The sequence below is a fragment of the Pelodiscus sinensis genome, chromosome 6, assembly GCF_052426305.1.
Source record: "Pelodiscus sinensis isolate ZL-2025 chromosome 6, ASM5242630v1, whole genome shotgun sequence".
NCBI classification, from domain to species: Eukaryota; Metazoa; Chordata; order Testudines; family Trionychidae; genus Pelodiscus; species Pelodiscus sinensis.
Window position 1 is genome coordinate 119,777,401 of NC_143057.1, and position 21,267 is coordinate 119,798,667.

Consider the following 21,267-nt stretch of genomic DNA (forward strand, 5'->3'; position numbering starts at 1 on the left):
TTCTGTCAGTGGATGGGCTGGGTAGATGAACAGGCAACACTGTGGGTGTCAAGGCTATTTCCACTAATCCTGTTAGAGATCCAGTCAGAATCCCCATAGGATGTGGCCCAAAGACCTATTTACACAACACTGTCATGATTTATTGCTCTGGTACTAGGCCAGGCTGCATAACTTGTATATGAAATAAACCTCCTCCCAAGTCCTCATTGCTGTTATGCAGAAACATAGAGGCTGTGTCTACACTGGGCCACTTATTCCTGAAAAGCAGCCGCTTTTCTGGAATAAGCTGCGAGCTGTCTACACTGGCCCTTGAATTTCCGGAAAAGCAACGATGCTCTACTGTACAAAATCAGCCGCTATTCCGGAAAAACTATTGTGCTCCCGCTCGGGAATAAGTCCTTATTCCGGAACACTGTTCCGGAAAAGGGCCAGTGTAGACAGCCCAGTAGTCTTTTCCGGAAAAAAGCCCCGATCGTGAAAATGGCGATCGGGGCTCTTTTCCGGAAAAGCGCGTCTACATTGGCCACAGACGCTTTTCCGGAAAAAGGGCTTTTTCGGAAAAGCAGCCTGCCAATGTAGATGCTCCTTTTCCGGAAAAACTGAAAACGGAATAGTATTCCGTTTTAAGCATTTCCGGAAATTCATGCCAGTGTAGACACAGCCAGACTGTCTGGGATTGACATGGAGTCCCAGTGGGGTGGGCCAGGGTAGTTTTCAGGGTTGTCTCTCTCAAAACAGCAGGTACTTCAGAGGGTGCTGTCCTTTGAAGGATAAGTTCAGCCAAGAGATCCTGAATTTACAGCGATCTCCTACTATCAATGTCCCATATGCTTTTCTCCCACTCACTGATTTATGTCAGGTCTTCTCAGACATCTCTTCAGATGTTTGACAAGATTACTGTGCATTGATACTACCCAAACTGCCTGAGCAGTAATGCCAGGTTTTCCTCCTCTGGCCCACTTTCTTTGCTTCTTGTGATGCTATCCTATGCTTTCTTGATTTGGGCTTTTCTCCTGCTCTTCCCATTTCTTTTTGCCCAAGTCTGCAAATGTCATTACTCCCGTGCTTATATAGTGCTGCAGAGTGTCTTACAAACTCTACATATAAAACTTCTCATGTAGAAGGTAGCAGCCGACTGGTGTACTGTACAACACCAGGCAATGGGGAATTTTCGCTAACGACAATGGGGCAAATCTCTCACGTACAAGAAGTAACATATTCCATGCAGAGCAGACTTGACCTCTGTTTTTTAAGATCTCATCTGAGACTGCTATACACAAACTGATGCCTTTCACGCTCGTATATATCACTTGCCTAGCTTTCTTTCACACACATCTTTGTGCCTCTTCCATGTTGTTCCCAGTTTCTGGAATTCTTTCCATTTCTTCCCGCTCCAGCCAACTTCCCTTTCATAATACATGTGGTTCAATGCTGATCTGGAGTGGGCAATTCCCACATCTTTAGGAAAAAATTATGTTGATTTGAGATTATATAATTTGAGGGGATGTTACATCTGAACTGTCTGAATTAGATTGAGGCCGCTTATGTATGACTTCTGTGTATTTCCGCTGTAGTAGGGATGATAAATTGGGACCAATGTAGTTTATAACACATTGGTGACTAAGAGGAGACTGTAAAAGCCTGCCTCCTGTCTGCTCTTTGCTGATATTTATGAAAAGATCTTTGAGATCTTTCGAGTTGGATGACTTTGGTCAGCATTTCCCTGCCTTACAAGTTCTGTGTAGTGGCTGGTGCCTTTTGCCCCTGGTGCTGCTGTGTTTCAGCAGTGGGGAGTTTCGGAAGGATTGAGATGAAAATCATTGGTATAAACTTAAGATGACAGTTCAGATATTGAAATGTTCACATGCTGATTTTTAAAAATGTAAACCTCTTTCTAATGGTGTGGGTTTAAGACTAATCATTATCATCTTCTGTATTAGGCACCTAAATCCCTCAAAACAAACCAGCCCATCCCTGAACGTGTGATGTAGGAGAAATCTTAGAATGGAATAAATTTCATTTGTGTTTATTATGGTGTCTAGGTTTTTATCATACATCCAGCTGTTCCTTCACCTGGATGGTGGTGGTCCACAAGGCATGACTCAACAGGTCACACACAAAGTGGCGCAACACTTGACGGGAGCAAGCTATGGAGAAAATGTTAAGCTTCTCAACAGCATGATCCAGGTCAGAAGATGAAGCATGAATGGACTGTACAGCTATGGCTAGAGGGTGATGGATTAGGATTTCACTCCAGAGCTATATGCTTTTTGTTTTACATAGTGGTGAAGCTCTTGATTGAGAGAATGCTTACCTTATCAGTGCTGCTTAGAATGTAGTATGAAGCATAGCACACTGACATTCTGATCGAATAGAGCAGGAATTAAGAAGTGTATCCCGTGTTGACAGGGTTTGTAACTTATTGTTCTGATTGCTGGTTTGTGAATATTATTTGGAAAATGTTACTGGTATAGAAAAAATTGCCACTGGTCTTCCAATATATTTCCAGCCTTATCAGATTGTGAGGCCTAGACCCAATGAAGTTAAGTGGAAACAATACCAGACTTAGGAAAGATGATAAACTAATACCCATGCTGACATTGAGAGTTCTGCCTTTCAAGGAGAGCAGAACGAACCCCACAGGGTAGGCATTGCCAAGCTGGGAACCTGCAGATTTTCAAAAGGATGACCTCAGTGCTGTTTCTTTTCTTGCAGAGTTAGAATCCTTAAAAATGGTTTCTTCTCCAGCAGCATTCATAAGCTCCACAGACCCCCTGCTCCAACATCTTTTTATCCTGTGAATTTCTGTGGTCAGGGATAAAACACAAACATAGCAAACCCTTTACAGTTATTCCATTTGCATTCTTCTGAAAATAGATACTATCACAAAAATCAACCAGTGGAAATTAAATAATTGTTCAGTAAAGTTCCGTGCTTTAGTAATTCAGGCTGAGAGCTGTTTGTTAATTCCACTCTTTAACTTGGCAGACCCACATTTTTATAAGCAGCCAGCCTGATGGAGTGGGGTTGGCTGCCGTACTGGAGTTCTGGGTGCAGCTCCTCACTGCTCAACAGCTGTGGCACAGAGAGACAGCAGCACTCTACCTGCTGGATCATTTATGCAAAGCAGCTTTTCAGTATAATCAAGAGGACTGTGTGCAAAAACTTCTCTACCAACAGCATAAGGTAAAACAAATGTATTGGTGCAGCTGTTGAAAAGTGGTAAAGGCTCCGGTCTAGGATTATCGGTTCCAAAAAAACCTGTTATATATAGTACGAGCTCATTTATCTGAAAAGCAACAGGAATGTTGATCACAATTGAGTAAATTGGTGTTTGGCTAATTGGATGGGACAGGTTGTAAACTCTCTGGTCCGGCATCCTTGTAACCTGACTGGTCCCGGATGAGGGATTTTGCTGGACCAGTGGAGATCATTTAGGATCCCTGTCACCATCCCCCCTAGCCTGGCCACTGGCCTCTGGACTGGCTTCCCACCTACTGTGGGCACTTCTGCCCTGTCAACCCCAATGGGAAGCCATCGCTGCTGAGGCTCTGGGACCTGCCAGGCTGCCCTGCCAGGAACCTGTTGGGAAGCTGCGTGTGCCATTCTGGGGCTCTGGGACCAGTCAGGCAGCCACGCTGGAGCTCCTGGACCTATTAGGCAACTTCAAACTGTGATTCCCTGCCCCACCAAGCTACCATGGCTCCCAGCCCTGCTGGGCAGCCACACGATGGGTCTCCCGACGCCGCTATGGATCTCCTTGATGAAATGAGATATTTTGCTGGCATTTCAGTGATGGGTTTTAGAAGCAGGATTGGAAGCGTGTAAGACACAGGAACAGTTCCATAGCTATGTAAATTCCCTATCACTCTTTCACATTCATTCATTATTTTATGCAAACTTCCCATGCAGAATGCATTAGGTTATCACTGTGACAAAGGTCTGCTGTCGTCTCTGGTCAGTTGGATTGTGGCAGGAAATGTGACCCCTTCCTTCATTGAGAGCAATGCGAATTCCACGCAGGTAGGCAGTTACATCACTTGAAAGTGCTGTTTTCCTCTTCACGCTTGTTTGAAAGTCATCTTCTACTCTTGCCATTCTCTTTTTGTTTCTTATTGTGAAAGGTCTCTTGGGATGAAATGAAATTTTATTATTTTAGACTAATAGGGGGAGGGATAGCTCAGTGGTTTGAGCATTGGCCTGCTAAACCCCAGGTTGTGAGTTCAGCCCTTGAGGGGGCCATTTAGAGATCTGGGGCAAATCTGTCCAGGATGGTACTGGGCCCTGCCATGAGGGCAAGGGACTGGACTTGATGACCTCTCAAGGTCCATTCCAGCTCTATGAGATAGGTATATCTCCATATTAATTCATGTGCTTAATTTAGTCTGAAAGGGCACTACAGATTCATCAGACTGGAGATATCACAGGTCTTTTGCACTGACAGTTTTTGGCATGAGGGAGCGGGTGGGAGCCCACTCTGAGTTCGATTTAGCAAGTCTTAACAAGGCTCACTACATTGAACTCCAGAAGATTGATCATGGCAATGGCGATCTTCCTTTTAGTGTAGACAAGACCTAAGTGGAGACCTTTGCAGGTATTGTGTAGAGAGGAGTTCTAATGTTAAAATATGTGGGTTATTTTATCTGGTGTTCTCTGTATGGATAATTATAGCTATTGATCTTTCCTCTTTGTCAACTAAAATCCTCCTAGTTCTAATAGGTCAGCAATGAAATGGAAGTTTTGGTTCCATACCCATGGAGAATAAGGTAGCTATTAATAAAACTTCCTAGCTCCATGTGATGATGCTTTCAAAACTTCATTGTAAGGAGCTATAAAAGATATTTAGAAAACAGTAGGATTTCCTTTGTAGTCAAGATTCCCTATACTCTGTCTCTTCCAGGTTTGGTTTTCATGGATGGTTCTGAATATGGAGTCCATATTTGAAGAAGATTCCCAACTTCGCAGAGTTGTGGAGGGTGAATTGGTCCTGAATGCTTTAACTCCTGATCAGGCTCTGAAGGCAAGAGAATAGTTACCCCTTAATACATAGAAAATTGAGTCCTTTCTTGAGCCATTCTTGGCAGTGCTGCTTGGACAGACACCATTAGGTTTATAAGATCTATAAACCATAAGGTCTTTAACCATTAATTAAATGTGTAGGAATATGTTATAATAGAGTCTGTTGTGGGGAACTGCAGTGGAAATGGGCCTCCTAGAACACTTGTTGAAAAAAATTCTCCATTCTTTTTGCAGAAAGCCCAGGCCCAGCTGAAGCTGCCTATTGCACCTTCTCTCCAGAGACTAATGATCTACCGTTGGGCTCATCAGGCCCTTGCTACCCCTGCAGATCATCCCCTGCTGCCCCTTATCTGGCAAAAGTTTTTCCTCCTTTACCTTCACCGACCAGGGCCACAGTATGGGTGAGTTTGTTATTCATGAAAGGCTCCGATATAATTAGGGGTAGGCATTTGTGGTGTTAGTCCAAATGAGGTTATGAAGTGCGTTGTTCAATCCCTTTTCCATAGTGCGAGGAGCTCAGCTGAGAGCAGTATTTAGTGTCAGTAGCCTTGTAGCAGTTTGAGTCAGTGGGAGGCCATGCTGACTCGCGGTAAGCCCTGAGTCCAGAGCCTCAAGGGTCTGACTGCTGGCCTATTAGCGCTTTCCCTACCTGACTACGTAAAGCTCTGGGACACTTCCCCATCCCCCCCGGGGGGGGGGTCTATCTGGCTCGGTGCAGCTCCATGGATGGAGGTGCCGGCAGCATGTCCATAGGCTCAGGGTCCGGGGCAGGTAAGGATCCCAGAAATCCGGCCCATTCAGCTGGGTCTTGCATGGGTCCGGAGTGTCTAGGTAGTTCCGTGGGTCCAGGCGGTGGCCTCTGCAGGTGTGTCCAGGGATTCAGCTCCAGCCGTGGCTGGGGCGATCTAGGCCTGGGCTCAGGGCCTGGCAGCGGCCCGGGTGGTCCAACCCAGTCATCCAAGCGGAGCGCGGCTTGGCCGGGCCTTTCTCCACTGGGGCCGGAGGAGAGCCTCTGCCCTGCTCAGCAGCTGAGCTCCAGCTGAGCTGGGAGCTTTCCTTCTTATACCCCAAGCCCTATCTTCCTGTTTCTTGTGGGCAGGGCTGTGTGATTCTGGCACTGCCCACCAAGGGGTTTTGAGGGGAGTTTCCTCCTCTGGGTTAGCAGGAGGCCACGCTGACTCACTACATGCCTCTGTAAAACAAAAACCAAGATATTGTGCAGAGATATTGATTTGACATTAACAGCAGGACTTTTATTTTTGAAGGTTACCTGTAGATGGCTGTATTGGAAGAAGATTTTTCCAGAGTCCAGCTCATGTTAATCTATTAATTGCAATGAAGCAGCGCTTGACAGAGGTGGCAGATTTCCACCATGCAGCTAGTAAAGCGCTTAGAGTAGAGAGTACTGCCCATGGCAGTGAAGGCTTGTCAGGGAAGGGGAGCTGCTCACCAGATCACCTGACTTCACCAGAACTACATAAAGAACTTGTCAGGTAGGGAAAGCCAGTCCTATTTCAGTCATGGTTGACACAGCTGGTTTTGCTGTGGCAATTACTGATTATATACCATACTCCTTGTGGAGGGATACATATTTTACATATGTACTTGCATGAACTCAAACCTACACTTGAATCAAGTCACTTTAAGAGTGTACCTGAGTAACAAGTGCCAAAGGAAGCCTTAAGTAGTCTCTCCCAAGCTGTGGGTTCCAATAGATTAATATGGTGGAGTCCATATATCATAGTACCACAAATGTATATGGTCTTTATATGAAAAATTTCCAGAGACAGCAATTGAAATGGTTCCTTTATTTACCAGATACATATGTTTAAGCTCCTTGCAGCAAACAAATACTGCATGTGTGCAACAAGCAAAGGAAAGCATACATCTTTTCCAGCCATATCTGAGAAATAGCTGCTGAGTGGGCCTAGATTATAACTTTCCAAGTATTTTGTCTGTTTTTTCATTTCAACGATTTCCTCTCTTTCCGCCTTCCCTCACTCCACTGTGAAGTTAGGCTATTCTAGTAAATCTACCAGGAAGCTTTACAGCCTCTGTTTTCCCTCTCTCAATTTCATCCCATTAGTCCTGCTTATTTCCGTGTGTGTTACCATCCTAAATAATTTTTCCGTCATCATTCTTTGGATTGCCATTGACTGTACTTGAGCACAGAGTAGTGTAGAGCCTCTGAAACAAGTAAATAGTAAAGCTCTTTCCTCCTGCTGCCCCATGCTCCAGTCTAGGCTGAGCTGCTATGTTTCACACTGGGGGCCAGTGAGTTAGGCTCTTATGTAACCCTCCAGTCCGTGTGTGTTACATGTGACCCTTTGTGTTAAATGTGTAAAGGATATTAGTTGGTTACATGCCCTAGTTACTGGGCCTGGTTCTTTAGCTCAAGTTTAAAAGACTCATTCTTTTTAGCTCCAGAGGTTCCCATTTCAGTCTTTAGTGTCAATCAGAAGGGTGGTCATCACAAGCTGCTATTAATATACAGTGTGTTCATGTGCCATTAAGGGAAAAAACACACTCTGTAAACTTCTAACTTTTTTCTCCTCTTCCCTCATTTTTTAGGCTTTTTAATGTGTTTGTTCTGTGGTTGGAGGAAGAGAGCTTTCAGAAAGGAAATGCATACATTCCGTCTTTACCGAAGCAATACGACGTGTACAGACTGGCTAAGATCATGCAAAATCAGCAGGTGAAATGGAAACTTCAGCATCGCTGGCAAAGCAGGACTGGGTTGATTGTGATCCAAAATTCAGTTCACGTGTTAACAGAAATGCGTAGTAACGTCTTAAATTGTGAAGCAGCCTGCACCCCGCTAGTCTGCAGTACTGTCCATTCTGCGAGCTGTAGCTTTGCAGCACTGCTTTTACTTAGAATCCTGTATGCTGACCCAAACAACCTCCCTCCACCTCTGGGCCAGAGCTCATGCCCAGGGTCCTTGCATGTTACAACAAAAACATTGCTCTTATTCTGCAGCTCTCTGTGCTTTTCCAAATGGCTCTGAGAACAGGCCAGAACTAGATTTTAGATGGCAAATAAGATGCTTGAGCTTCAAATCTGCTCTCACTGAAATATTATGTATTCTTGCTTGAACAAGCAAGAGGAGAAGCTTACATTACTCTGTTCGCTAGGTACACTGTGCATGTCAAATCTTGCATGGCACTGCTGAGGTCTCTTTGATAAGGCAAACCCTTGAAAGTTTTCCCCCTCATTGTGAGTATGTTGTATGGATGAGCTCTAGGAAATGCAATCCAGTTTTGTCTGATTTCAATAACTCATGCCCTGGATACTTAAGGGACTGCACCTTGCTCTCCATTTCTACTAAGCAGTTGTTTTGAGTTGTCTTTGCCCCTACTGTTTTGGGGTTCAGCTTGAACTAAGCCTGGAATGGAGCCCTTTAGGCTGAGGGACCTCATTTGCAGAAGTTCCTCCTGGAGATTTATCAGTTACATTCCTTGCATGCTGGTCAGTAGAGCTTGTCAGTGGCTAGGCATGTAGATGGGTTTATATCTAGCTGCTGCTTTTCATCAGCTTTTTCTCTTTTGGGGGCTCAGTTTTTCTGGGAAAGTTTTTCTTTAAAATATTGGGCCTGGTTTCATTCTGTAAAATGATTGTACAGTCTCCCTTGTACTTTAGGTGGAAATGAGAGCACTTTGTCAGCTGTACAAAATGCCCTCTAATAATTCAAACCTTTTCTTATGCCATAGGATTTGTGGATGGAATATGTCAATATAGAGCGCATACAGCATGAATTTCGGGAAGATCTAAATCTTTGGCTCCAAGTCAAACTTGAATCCCATACAACTCCTTCTACTTCATCAGTGCAGACAGATTTCACTACCCCTTTGTCAGGTAAGCCAGAAACACATCATCATTCAAACTTTCATAGAAACAATGCGTGTATGTTTAGGCAAAAAGCTAAAAAAAGCTCATTTTACCATTTGGCTGCTTTAGGAATGGTATCTATCATAACAAGTGGGTTAATGCAGTTTGTATATTCTTTATTGAAGTACTTTGACTTGCAGTAGGATGATGTTTTTGTAGTACAGTTCATGGGAAAGATTTTCAGAAATTAGGTGGTTACTAAATTCTTATTTAGGCACCTAACTAAGTAGTCTGATTATTCAAAAATCCTGAGCCCACCTAGCAGCTCCCTTTCACATTAGTGAAAGTTACATGGATCATTTGCCTCTTTTATCATTTCAGAAAAGTCATGAATTTCTGTGTTCCTTAAGTATAAGAGCTCAAAATATTTTAGGTGAGGGGGTATCTCTGCCTATTATTAAGATTCCCTGATTTGTTTCATTATAGGATTCTGATTGTGTATAACTTTGCTAAACTTTAGCCATTTTAATTGAAATTATCTACATTGGATGTCTGCCTCTGGCTGACTTGAGATGGGAAATGAGAAAATTTCTGCTAAAGTGTTTTCAGGTGTTTCTGAGAACAAGGCTAGTGGGGAAAAAATGTGTTGACCACTCTGTGATCTTTTCTTAGAGAAGTTGATGTGCCCTCATTCTTTGAAGCAAGAATTTGAAATTTGGGAGGTGGCGGCCTTTGAATCAGGGATGTGCTTTTTGATGTCCCTATGAAAATCCACCAAAATTAGGCCAAATTATAAACTTTACTATGAACCACTCTTAACTATTCCAGTCAGTTATGCATCCACCTTATAGTAGCTTCATGTAGGTTGTCTTTTCCTAGATTGTATATGGGTAGGTCATGCAAGACGGTATCAAAAGCCGTAAAGTCAGGACCTACCACAGCTACCACTTCCTCCCTTCCATAAGGCTTGTTACCCTATTAGATTGGTTGGACATGATTTGTTCTTGACAAATGTATTCTGTTACTTATCTTCCTATCTTCTAGGTGTTTACAATATGCATAACTGTATGCTTTATTGCAGTGTTTCTTAAACTTTTTAAGACCGAGGAACACCAAACAATAATTATTGTTGTTGAGCAAAAAAAAAAAAAAAAAGTTCGCCTGCTTCCCTTTGAGGGTGGCCATTTGAATTCTTTTGTTCTCCGCGGCACATCTCCAGCTGTGTGTACCGTGGAACACAGTTTAAGAAACACTGCTTTGTTGTCTTTCTGGATACAGAAGTTAAGTTGGCTGGTTTGTAACAGTGTTCTGTAAATCTATGATTCTATCTGCTAGACACCGCAATATGCTAGTCTCAGAAGGGTAGCTGTGTTAGTTGTAACTTTAAAACATTGAGTAGTCTTGTGGCATCTTAGCCCTAGTCTACACTAGGACTTTGTTTCAAAATAATCCCACCAAGCTTGAATTTATAAGCAGAGCGTCCTCACTGCTAAACCCATTAGTTCAAAAAAACAGGCTGCTTAATTTGAAATTTGTACTCCTGCTTTTCATCAGGAATAACACTAATTCCAAAATAGTTATTTTGAAATAATGGTAGCGTGGACGCTACGGTGCCTCTATTTTGAAATAATTACTCCCCAGAGTAATACAAACTAATTACTTCTCAGTGCTTTCTGGGGCTCTTGAGTCCCAGGCTGCTTGTCCATATTAACAGAGCCTGCCTTGCACTGATTTTGAGGCTTCCTCGTAGCATGGACACTCTAGTTCAAATTTGTTAAATTGGGAGTTAAGTCAAATTTACTAATTTTGAAATAGTTTCCTAGTGTAGACATGGCCTTAGAGACTAGCAAAAATATATAATGAAGTGCGTTTTGCCCACAAAAGCTCATGATACTATATATTTTTATTTTAGCCTTATTGTCACAGGACTACTTGTTTCACATATACAAGTCTTTGAATTCTCCCTAGTCCTAAAGTAGCTCTTACCTCTAACACAATGGGCTCATGATAAAGGTGGCTGAATGCCTTCCCTAGAGAACTGGATAGTATACCTGCTTCTGTCAAGAGCTTCTCTGTGATGTTAGTTAGGTCACTTAAATCAGACTTCTTAAAGTTGTCTTTTGTTTTCTGGGTGTCTTGTTCAAATCAGACCCCAGGGTCTCAAGCGCTGAGCAGAGCCATCTGAGCTGAAAAATTTAAAGAAAATTGAAATGTTTATCCATGGTCAAAAATATCTGCAGTTTTCACACTGTTAGAGTATCTCACAACGGAAACTGCCAATCTCAGGTCAAACTGTCAGAATACAGAGGAGACATCACAAACTGGTGATATATTAGTCTACATTAGATTTCACTAAGCCAATAACACGTGCATCCTGGATTACTATATTAGTCTTACCTTGGAGTCACAGTTTCTTCAGGCGCTCTAGTGCATATTACCACCCAGGTAAACTAAATGGGATGAAAGGTATTACAGTGGAACCTCTGAGTTATAAACACACCCATTTGGAACCAGAAGTATGCAATCAGGAAGCAACAGAGACAAAAACTGAAAACAAGTAAAGTACTGTATTAAAGCTAAATTATTATAAAAATAGACAAAGCAAAGCTGTAGCCAGTCGATATTCAGTTCTGAACTTTTGAAAGAACAGTCATCACATTCTGTTCAGAGTTATGAACAACTTCCATTACCAAGGTGTTGGTAATTCTGAATTTCTTTTGTACAATAGAAATCACCTCACGTTAGGTTGCTCCTAATCCAAGAGGATTGGTCAGTTACCCCAGGTCAGTGGATACTCATGATTTCACACCAAAAACAACACTGGCAGCCAATTTGTTTACTAAACTAACTAAAGATGTATTACCTAAGAAATGAGAATAGTGATAGAGATGCAGCCGTGTTAGTCTGGTGTAGCTGAAACAGAAGACAGAACTATGTAGCACTTTAAAGACTAACAAGATGGTTTATTAGGTGTTGAGCTTTTGTGGGCCAGACCCACTTCCTCAGATCAACAATATGGTTGTGCTGATTTTCTTCCACATCTTGATCTGAGGAAGTGGGTCTGGCCCACAAAAGTTCATCACATAATAAACCATCTTGTTAGTCTTTAAAGTGCTACATAGTTCTGTCTTTTGTTTCAGCTAAGAAATGAGAGTTAGAGAGGTTAAAGCATCTACAACACATGAACAGGTGAGGTCAAGTTTGTAAGTTCAAAATAATAGGAGAGATGTAGTAATCTGCTAGTTTTCCAAAAGTCTTCTCAGAGGCTGTGTCTAAACTACATGGCTCCATCGACGGAGCCATGTAGATAAGGGCTGTAGGCACAGGGAAATGAAGCCGCGATTTAAATAATCGCGGCTTCATTTAAATTTACATGGCTGCTGCGCTGAGCTGACAAACAGCTGATCAGCTGTTTGTCGGCTCAGCGAGCTAGTCTGGACGCTCCCGCGCCGACCTGAAAGCCCTTTATCAACATCCCCGTTATGCCTTGTAGGATGAGGTTTACCGGGGATGTCGATAAAAGGCTTTCATTTTGACAGGGGAGCATCCAGACTAGCGTGCTGAGCCGACAAACAGCTGATCAGCTGTTTGTCGGCTCAGCGCAGCAGCCATGTAAATTTAAATGAAGCCGCGATTATTTAAATCGCGGCTTCATTTCCCTTTGCCAAAAAAACAAATCTACATGGCTCTGTCAACGGAGCCATGTAGTTTAGACGTACCCAGAGTCACATGGGGTAAATTGGGCAATCTCTATCTACTTGTTTAATAATCTACCCTGCTAGACTCCCCTGGATCTATTCTTATATCTGTTTTCCCCAGAAAACAGTGTGTCCAGTGTCTCCATCACAGCATTGGCTTTTTCTTTGTTGACTAAATACAGACTGGGTGTGTGGATTTCCCGTTGTTGTGTACAGTGACCCATACACTCACATTAGCATGCTGGGGAAAGTGGGAAGCGAAGGGAAATCATTTACACTTCCCATGCTCCAATTCTGTTTTATGGGCTGTCTGGGTATAGAGATACACATGGTGCATTTAGATCAGGGCTGGGTAAGATGCAGCCCGAGGGCCGAATCTGGCTTGCCTAACAGTTTGATCCAGCGCGCAGACTGCATCTGGCTGCTTTCTATTTATATCCTGTTGCCCATGCCACCGAATTTCCAGGTGGTGGCTCAGGCAGCAGGATTCTATTTAAATGGCTCACAGTTCACGGTTATGGCACTACCCCTGCAGGAGCTAAAGCCATGAGCCTATTAAATAGCCTTAGTAGTCCCAAGCGGCTGCCAGGCAACATGGTAGTGGCAGAGCCAGGATCTGTGAGCTCTTTGCTGTGTTTTTAACACAGAGGCCAGTCCTCAGTCCCGCCCCTTCTGCCAAAGGCCCCTCCCCTTCTTGGTGTTGAGCTGGCCCATGACCGCATACCAAAATTAATTAAGCGTCCCCCCTGCAAAAATGATTGCCCACCCCTTATTTAGATACAGCAGTCAAAGCAATCTTTCATTAGTTTTCACGAAATTTACATACCAAACATCTCTTCTCGGCAGTAATATGTACTTTTGATCTTCAATTAACTAAGTACAGGGATATACATAATGTAAGGCAACCAACAAGTAAATGTAATTACTGGGCATGTGCCATATAAATGTAATGTCACAACACCTCCTTTTGTTCTGTTCTAACAAGTGAATTGGCCTATGCCTACAAGCCCACTTAACATTTTCTTTGCTATTCATACACAAGTGATTTGGCCTACAGCTTTGATCAGAGCTGATCTGTCAGCATCACAGGCAGTGCTAATCAGATTGTTTTTATGCTCAGATTGTGTCCTAAATGTTTTTCTTTGAGTGACAAAAATTGCCCCTCCTTTCTTTTCCAGCCAAAGAGAGAATAATGAGTAATTTGAAGAAGTTTGATGCACCAAAACCACCTCTTCTCCTTCAACCAGTGAAACCTCCTGTGCCTGTTATTTCCTCTGCCAGTCTAGTAAGTCAGAAAGAAGCAACACAGCTTGTACGCAGGGACCTTATCAACCTGCAGCAACATGCCAAGTAAGATTTAGCTATGTTTTTTCTGCTCTGCTGGTATGTTCAAATGACATCTGAAACAGCCTTCTTGTTTGTATTATTAGCATGATTAGAAAAAACAGAACTCGATTCACTTATTACTGACCTAGTGTATGTTTTTTCTTGTAGGTTGCATGATTATGTAATTGATATAACTAATTTAGAACAAGAACTAACTACTAAGATTTCTTATGTACCCTGAAAAAGAGTGGAACAGTCACTTCATTCTAATTAAGACATAACCTATTCTTGCTCTAGCTTGTTATAGTCAGTAATTAGTTAATGAATCCTTTTACGCAAGTCATCCTACTGTGTATTCCATTTCTTGCAATGGAGCCTGCAAGAGGAAAATCTGACCTCAAGTGCTGGTAGCTTCATACATTGTTTTTGTATAGACTATTCTGTCACCATTCTCATAACAAAATGCAGCTGACGAATGTTGAGTTTTAACTAAAGGAATAATAACCCTGTTTAGCAATTCAGAAACAATATTGACTTGGTCACATTTATAATATGCAAATAGATTAAAATCCAGACCAGTTATATATACTTATTGCTTTAATAGTGAAAATTTCACAAAGCTAATTAAATTATTGAGCCAAATCAGCAGAGAAGAATAATTTAATCAGAAAAATGTGAATGGTAATTGGGAAATCATTTAAAAACATTTTACTAGGTGACCAAAAAAGCCACAGTCTTTGAGGCCATATTGGGTAAAACAAAACAATGCAAAAAGCCTGCTTTAGAGGAGAAATGAAGGCAAATGGAAAAATTGAAGAAAAAACATGAGAGAAGAAATGAGAGATTGATAGTAATGAATATAAATCAAAAGTTGGTAATAGTAGACAATTGACATGGGAAGCAAAGGACTATAAAGAGAACTCCTATGACAAAGGGACTGCAAAAAGAATTTTTAGAGCAGCGGGGAAGTTCCAGAAGAAAAGCTGATGTGACAATTAAAAAAAAAAAAAGGTTAACAGAATGGTCAAGGCAATTATAGGCTTGTCAGTCTGACATCAGTCCTGGGCAGAATAAGGGAGCGGTTGATACAGGACTTGATTAATCCACTATGGAATTGCTAATCATTGTGGATTTAGGGAAAATAGATCCTATAAAACTAACTTGCTGTCTGCTTTTTGTGTGGGAGAGGCATGAGATTACAATTTTCGTTGATTAGAACAATAGCGTTGATGAAATATAGTTAGACTCTGACTAACTACTGCACATTTTGATTAAAAAAACACCTGGAATTATATAAAATTACAGGGTCCACATTAAATGGATTAAAAACTGTCTGATAGGTCTCAAAATATAATTCTTAATGGGGAATCATCCTCAGGCAGATTTTTCTGGTTCTTGCCCCTATACGCCTTAACATTTTATCAATGGAAGAAAATATAAAAGCATTACAGATAATATTTGCAGAGAGCACAAAAATTGGGGGAGAGGTAAATACGAAGAAAAGTCACTGATACAGAGCAATCTGGATCACTTGGTTAAGTGAGCACCGGCAGCATATTTGCACAGCTCAGTGTACCTCTTTTTCACTGTCGCCTTGCTGAAACGCTGCAGGGCTCCAGCACGTGGAGCTTCCCCCTCCTGCCAGGTCTCCTGCGCACACCTCTCCCGTGTGCAGGAGAGGAACCAGAAGTATATGGATGCACTGCAGGGGAGGCTGAGGGAAGTTTTTAAAGCTGCCCCTAGGGTCCCCCACAGCATTTCATAGCCACTGGAACTGCTGAGGGCTGGATTAAATTGTTTGTTTGGCAGGCCAGATACAGCCCGTGGACCAGAGGTTCCCCACTCCTGATCTAGAGTGATAGTAAAGTACCTTTTTCTTGTAAAACCCATAATCCTGCAGTCATGGTATTTCATGCTGTTAAAATTTCTAATATTCAGCTTTGTACTAAAGGTTTTGCCAATTTCTTGTTTATATTTTGCAGAATTGCAGCTTTCCGGGAGACCCAGCAGGTTGCTCTTGACAGTGAAATATTGGACACGATGCCCAAACTCTATGTCAACAGGGAAGACCAGATTACCTTTGAGCTGAAGTGTCCGGGTACTTCAAATAAGAGCTGTCAGGGTGCAGCCCTTGTCACGGTCCAGGTTAGAGGTCTAATTTCATATCCTCCAGCTTGGTGGTCCCAGAACTTTTGAGAATTGCTCCCACCTTTACCCTGTCTGCACACCCTGGAGTCAGAGTGGCCACAATGACATGGACACAGAGTCAACCCTACTAGTTCTGGTGCCCTACAGAACCTGAGCACCAGTATCCCTTCAGTGGCAGAGTCACCTGTAAGCTGTGCGCATGGGCAGCTGCTCAGGAGAGACTCAGATGTCACCCAGCTGATTAGCAGAGTGCTCACAGCTAGTTTTTTTTGTCCCTACTGGTGGTGCACATTTGTACATGCCTTGGTGCACATCATAATTTATTCTGCACATGTATAGAAAAGACCAGAGGGAACATTGCCCAGTGGGAGGAGGGCGGCCATTCTGGGGGTGAAATAACTGTGCTTGGGATAGTGTGTGTGTGCAGTGGGGGAGGGACAGGCCGAGAACTGTGGGGGGCAGGATCTGGACAGAGAGTTTCTTAGTCTGTTCTAATAGTTTAGGCTTTAACCATTTAGTTATTGATATTTAAATATACTAACTAGAGGGTGAACCTTCCTGGTCTTGCACCCTGGGGAACTGACCAGTCTCAAACCAGGGAATTTGCCAAACCAGGGCAAGTCAATGCTACCTGGGGTTCCCCTTTCCTCCTGCTGTCTGGGGTGCCACTTCTGCCTAGGACTCTGCTTTTTCCAGGCTGCCCTGATTTCCCCCCACTTTCCCCCAGTGGCTGGGGGCTCTTATTTCTCCTGACCTCTGGGCGCTCTGCTTTCCCTTGGAGGCTCTGCTGTGCCAGGGGCTCCATTGCTTCCAGCCACAGGGGGGCTCTGCTGCTCCCCACTCCAAGGGCTTCATTTTCATCCCACAGCCAGAGTCTATGCTGGCCCATCCCTTCTCCACAGCGGCGGCCGTGGGATCTGCTGCTCCCTGCCACTGGGGGCTCTGCTTTCCCCACTACTTTGGCAGTGTTTCTGGCCCCAGCCTGTTGGTTTGTCCCTGTGAATGCTCCAGTAGGGTTGCCAACGATCCTGGACCAGGGGTGTTGCTGAACTAAGGAAGTCCAGATCAGAGAGGTTCAACCTGTAGCAGAACATAAATTATATTACCACATGATCATTAACTGTGGGAAAGGCCAAGATGTGTCCACTTGATTCTATAGATTCAAGACATGCCCTAGACCCAAAATCAGGAAGTCCTCTGTCTTCAGGGCCTTGCTGCTGGGTACCAGTTTCTTTTTACTGTTTGTTGTGAGGGAAGGGAGAATTTTAGAAAAACTTGTTTTATATAAAAAACAGGACTACGTTGTTTTAGCTACACCAGGCTAACACGGCTACATTTCTATCATTGTTTTATAAAAGTCCTTAACTTTTAGTAACTGGTTCTATCTCCCTTAGTTTGAAGGGAAGCATAAAAATGAAGCAGTCAGCCAGCAACTTCATGCTTTGCGTAAAGAAGTAAAACTACTGCAAGCAGAAGCCACAAAGCCACCTTCTCTGAGTATTGTGGAATTGGCTGTACACGTGGAAAACTTTATAACGTAAGTTACAGTTACTGCAATGCATAATAGTGTTTTACAATAAGAATTTGGCTTTCTCATTGTAAAACAGGCAAAATTGGAAAAAAGGCAAAATCTGTTTCATGCTTTTGCAATGCCCACCAATGTAAGTCATGAGCAGGGTTTGGACCCTCAGGCTTACTGATTCATAACACAAACCTCTGTCATGTGAACTCTGTGTTTTGCAGCAGTAGTAGACTCTTAACCAGCCCCTAGATTTGCACTTTTATTGTACTCTGCCGCAGTATAATTATTGGTTTCTAATTCATTTGCTAAAGCAAATCGCAGCACTTTTTGTGCAATGACACTGGTGCAATAAATATCACAGCAAAATTTTACAACATTTAGATCTTCCATGAACTAAAAATAGATGTTTATAATGTCAGTGTTTATGGACTCAAGAATGCTTTGATACTCAGGACTATGGTTTCCTCCAGCCTCTTTGACACCAGCTTTCCAAAACGTTTGAGTGCATAATGCAATGGAAGAGGTCTTTGTAATTCAGTCTGATGATGACTGAATTAATAGGAAGTATACCTCCTTTTGAAAACCTTGTTGCCCTGCATATCCTATATAGTGTAGTTCTACTCTGTCAAGTTTCTGTAAAAGTTGGTTTGTATCTTAACTGATTCCATAAAAACTATACAAATGTTTTTCTAAATTCCAGTCCTGCACGCTCACTTTAGGATTCTTCTTCCAGATTGTCATAGGTAATGCATTCTGCAGGCAAACTTAATCCTTTGCTTTATACCTATACAACTCCATTGTCTTGTCATATTGCCTGTTGTGATACTGGTGCAGTCCCATTGACTTCAGAGTGTTTGCCAAGCTGTGGCTTATTGGAACTCAGTAAACAATTCTGTGGATGATGCACAAGAACAGATTCCTAGTTTCCAACGCAAGTCATCTAGTCTGACTTCCTCTATAACAAGGACCATAGCATTTTCCCAAAATAATTCCTAAAGCTGATCTTTTAGAAAAACATCCCGTCTTGATTTAAAAATGGCCAGTGATAGAAATTCCACCATGACCATGGCTATATGTGTTCCACCGGTTAATAACCTCACTGTTAAAAAACTGACTCCTTATTTCCAGTGTGAATTTGTCTAGCTTCAATTTGTAGCTTCTAGCTTGTTGGCTTATGTTATATTTTTTCTGCTGGATTGAATTAACTCAAATATATTCTCCATATAGATTATGGTGAAATCTTTCCTTAAACTTCTCTTTATTAAGCTAAATAGATTGAACTCCTTGCATCTAACAAAAGGCAAAACTATGTAGCACTTTAAAGACTAACAAGATGGTTTAATAGGTGATGAGCTTTCATGGGCCAGACCCACTTCCTCAGATCATATTCTGGAAGAGAATTGGCATGACCATATATTCCAAAGGAATACATCATACCAATTCTCTTCCAGAATATGATCTGAGGAAGTGGGTCTGGCCCATGAAAGCTCATCACCTATTAAACCATCTTGTTAGTCTTTAAAGTGCTCCATAGTCTGATCTTGCTAAAACAAAAGGAAAAACTAACACAGGTACCTCTCTATTACTATTCTTTGCATCTGTCACTTTTAAGGCATATTCTGTAATCCTTAAATCAGGTGTGGGAAACCTAAGGCTTGCCTGCATCTGGTCCCGGAGGCTGGATCACACAAAACCTACTAGCCTGGGCCCAACTGATTTTTCTGTGGGTCAGTGGCCTCTGACCCAAGAAAGGTTCCTCACACCTGCCTTAAATCATTCTTATAGCTCTGCTTTGAACCCTCTTCAATTTACCAACATCCTTCTTGAATTGTGGACACTAGCACTAGAGGCAGTAGCCACATCAGTGTCTGATACAGAGGTAATGCTGGAAATTTAAGGTTAACAAGTAAAGTGCAATAAAATCTTTTGGAAAATAAAATGGCTTTGTCTGACTCTTGTTACAGAGGGGGTCTGTCAAGATCTAAGGTGCTAATTCTACATACTGAAACCATTTTTCAAGGAACAGCCACTTTTAAAAATTCCTCCCAAACCAAAAGGCCTCCTTTTAATACATAAATACTAGCCATAGAAATGTGATTTTTGTTATGGATGATCATTTGAATATATATTACTAGTTTTATCTTCCGTTTTTTGCAGAGCCTTAATAAATATTTACAAAGTGCAGCCTTCATCTAGAATTCAGAAAGTTGGAATTAGTTTGTTCTTTGCAGTAATAGATTTTGTTTGTGATGAAACTCAACGCCATCCACCCACAAGGCAATTCTTTACCTCCTGCATCGAGATCCTAGGCCAAGTAAGTTCATTCTCTGTGCTCTAATTCTTCATGTTTTATAATTTTTTACTTCCATTTGCTTAGAGATATTTGAGATCTAAAATAAATACGGAAAAGTCTGGGAATTCATAGCTAACTATGCCACTCATTCTCCTACCAACATATTGTAAAACACCTCAGAAGTGTCACACATAAGCAGTTGAGACTAGCTATTACAGGCTCGTTGTGGGAAGAAAATGATTGAGTTAAGTAGTTAAGTCTGGATTTTCAGTTTGTCCTTTGAATTCCAGGTAGCTGCAATGTTTGCAAGGGCATTTTAGCATTTTGGTTCATTGATTGACTGTTCTCTTGCTTTAATGCATGTGGCCATCACCATACCTTTGTCACCATCCACTTAAACTGTTACAATATGCTTTATGTAGGCTACCAGTCAGAAGATACTGCTGGTGTAAAACGTAATTCTTGCTACTTGGTAGCGTTAAGTGTAGGGAGCGTATTATACCAGTGCTGCTTATGAACACCCAGGTGCAAATCATGGTGTTTGCTGATTTATTAAACCCAGCATAGTTTGGATTCTAGTACCACTTTCTTTATACACCACTGTGGCATTTTGAGGTCAGCTAATGTGTGCTTGTTAGCAGTACCTACATTTTAAATGAATGGTGACAGGAGGAAGGACTCTTGAATCAGGAATTACTTTGCTTTTGTTGTCCCATCTGAGACAGAATTTTTGACTTCTAAGACCTAAGTGTAAGACTTTTCTGGACACATGGGCTTTTGGTAAGGGCAGTGGTAGAACATGCTTATTTTACAAATGGATTTTGGAGGAGGGTGTTTCTGTTACTATGTTTGTTTGTCTGTGTTACTGGGAGCCCCGATCATAGTGCAGGATCCTAGTGTCTAGATTCTGGATAAAAAACAGAACAAAAAAGACAGTCCCAACACCAGAGAGTTTACAATCTCGGCTCAGTTTGTATTGAATTTTAAGAATACTTTTTATGCATGCTCAAAGACAGGTTGATGGTGTATTTAAATAGACGCAAACGGGGTTATTTGTTTTTGAGAGAATCCTAGTCCAACTGAATTCTCTATCCCCAAAAAGCCTGCTGTAAAGAGTGCAACTACATTCTCCAGGAATTATTTAATTACATGGTCTCTCTTTTAAGGTATTTATCAGCGGGACAAAATCTGAATGCAAATTAGTTCTTGAAACAATCCTACAGAATCGAAGACTCTGTAATCTGCTCTCTCCCTACTTCACTCCAGTTGCCTCTCCTGATGAATTTGTAAATCTGTATGAAAAAGTTGTGGTGTTTCTGGGTGATGACAACAGTGATGTTGTTTTCATGTTGCTGACAAAGGTAACATGCTCTTGAATGCTCATAAAATAGTGTTATCTGGGTTGTGTCTCAGGACTGTTTTCCTAAAGAATA

At 42.0% G+C, this 21,267-nt stretch overlaps 2 protein-coding genes across 2 annotated transcripts in view; one reads left to right on the plus strand and one right to left on the minus strand.

The window, feature by feature from the left end:
* The window catches only part of EPG5 (ectopic P-granules 5 autophagy tethering factor), an 88,924-nt gene that overhangs the window by 36,930 nt on the left and 30,727 nt on the right, over positions 1 to 21,267 (plus strand). Inside the window, exons 18-30 of the mRNA XM_075932735.2 lie at positions 2,043 to 2,187; positions 2,989 to 3,186; positions 3,913 to 4,023; positions 4,901 to 5,020; positions 5,254 to 5,420; positions 6,285 to 6,512; positions 7,591 to 7,714; positions 8,730 to 8,874; positions 13,724 to 13,895; positions 15,854 to 16,016; positions 17,414 to 17,556; positions 19,699 to 19,855; positions 21,001 to 21,195. Of these exons, the coding sequence (XP_075788850.2) occupies positions 2,043 to 2,187; positions 2,989 to 3,186; positions 3,913 to 4,023; positions 4,901 to 5,020; positions 5,254 to 5,420; positions 6,285 to 6,512; positions 7,591 to 7,714; positions 8,730 to 8,874; positions 13,724 to 13,895; positions 15,854 to 16,016; positions 17,414 to 17,556; positions 19,699 to 19,855; positions 21,001 to 21,195 (2,068 nt within the window). The remainder of the gene's footprint in view (positions 1 to 2,042; positions 2,188 to 2,988; positions 3,187 to 3,912; positions 4,024 to 4,900; positions 5,021 to 5,253; positions 5,421 to 6,284; positions 6,513 to 7,590; positions 7,715 to 8,729; positions 8,875 to 13,723; positions 13,896 to 15,853; positions 16,017 to 17,413; positions 17,557 to 19,698; positions 19,856 to 21,000; positions 21,196 to 21,267) is intronic.
* Positions 1 to 21,267, minus strand: part of LOC102463526 (urea transporter 2) — a 176,227-nt gene that overhangs the window by 9,023 nt on the left and 145,937 nt on the right. The window lies entirely within an intron of this gene.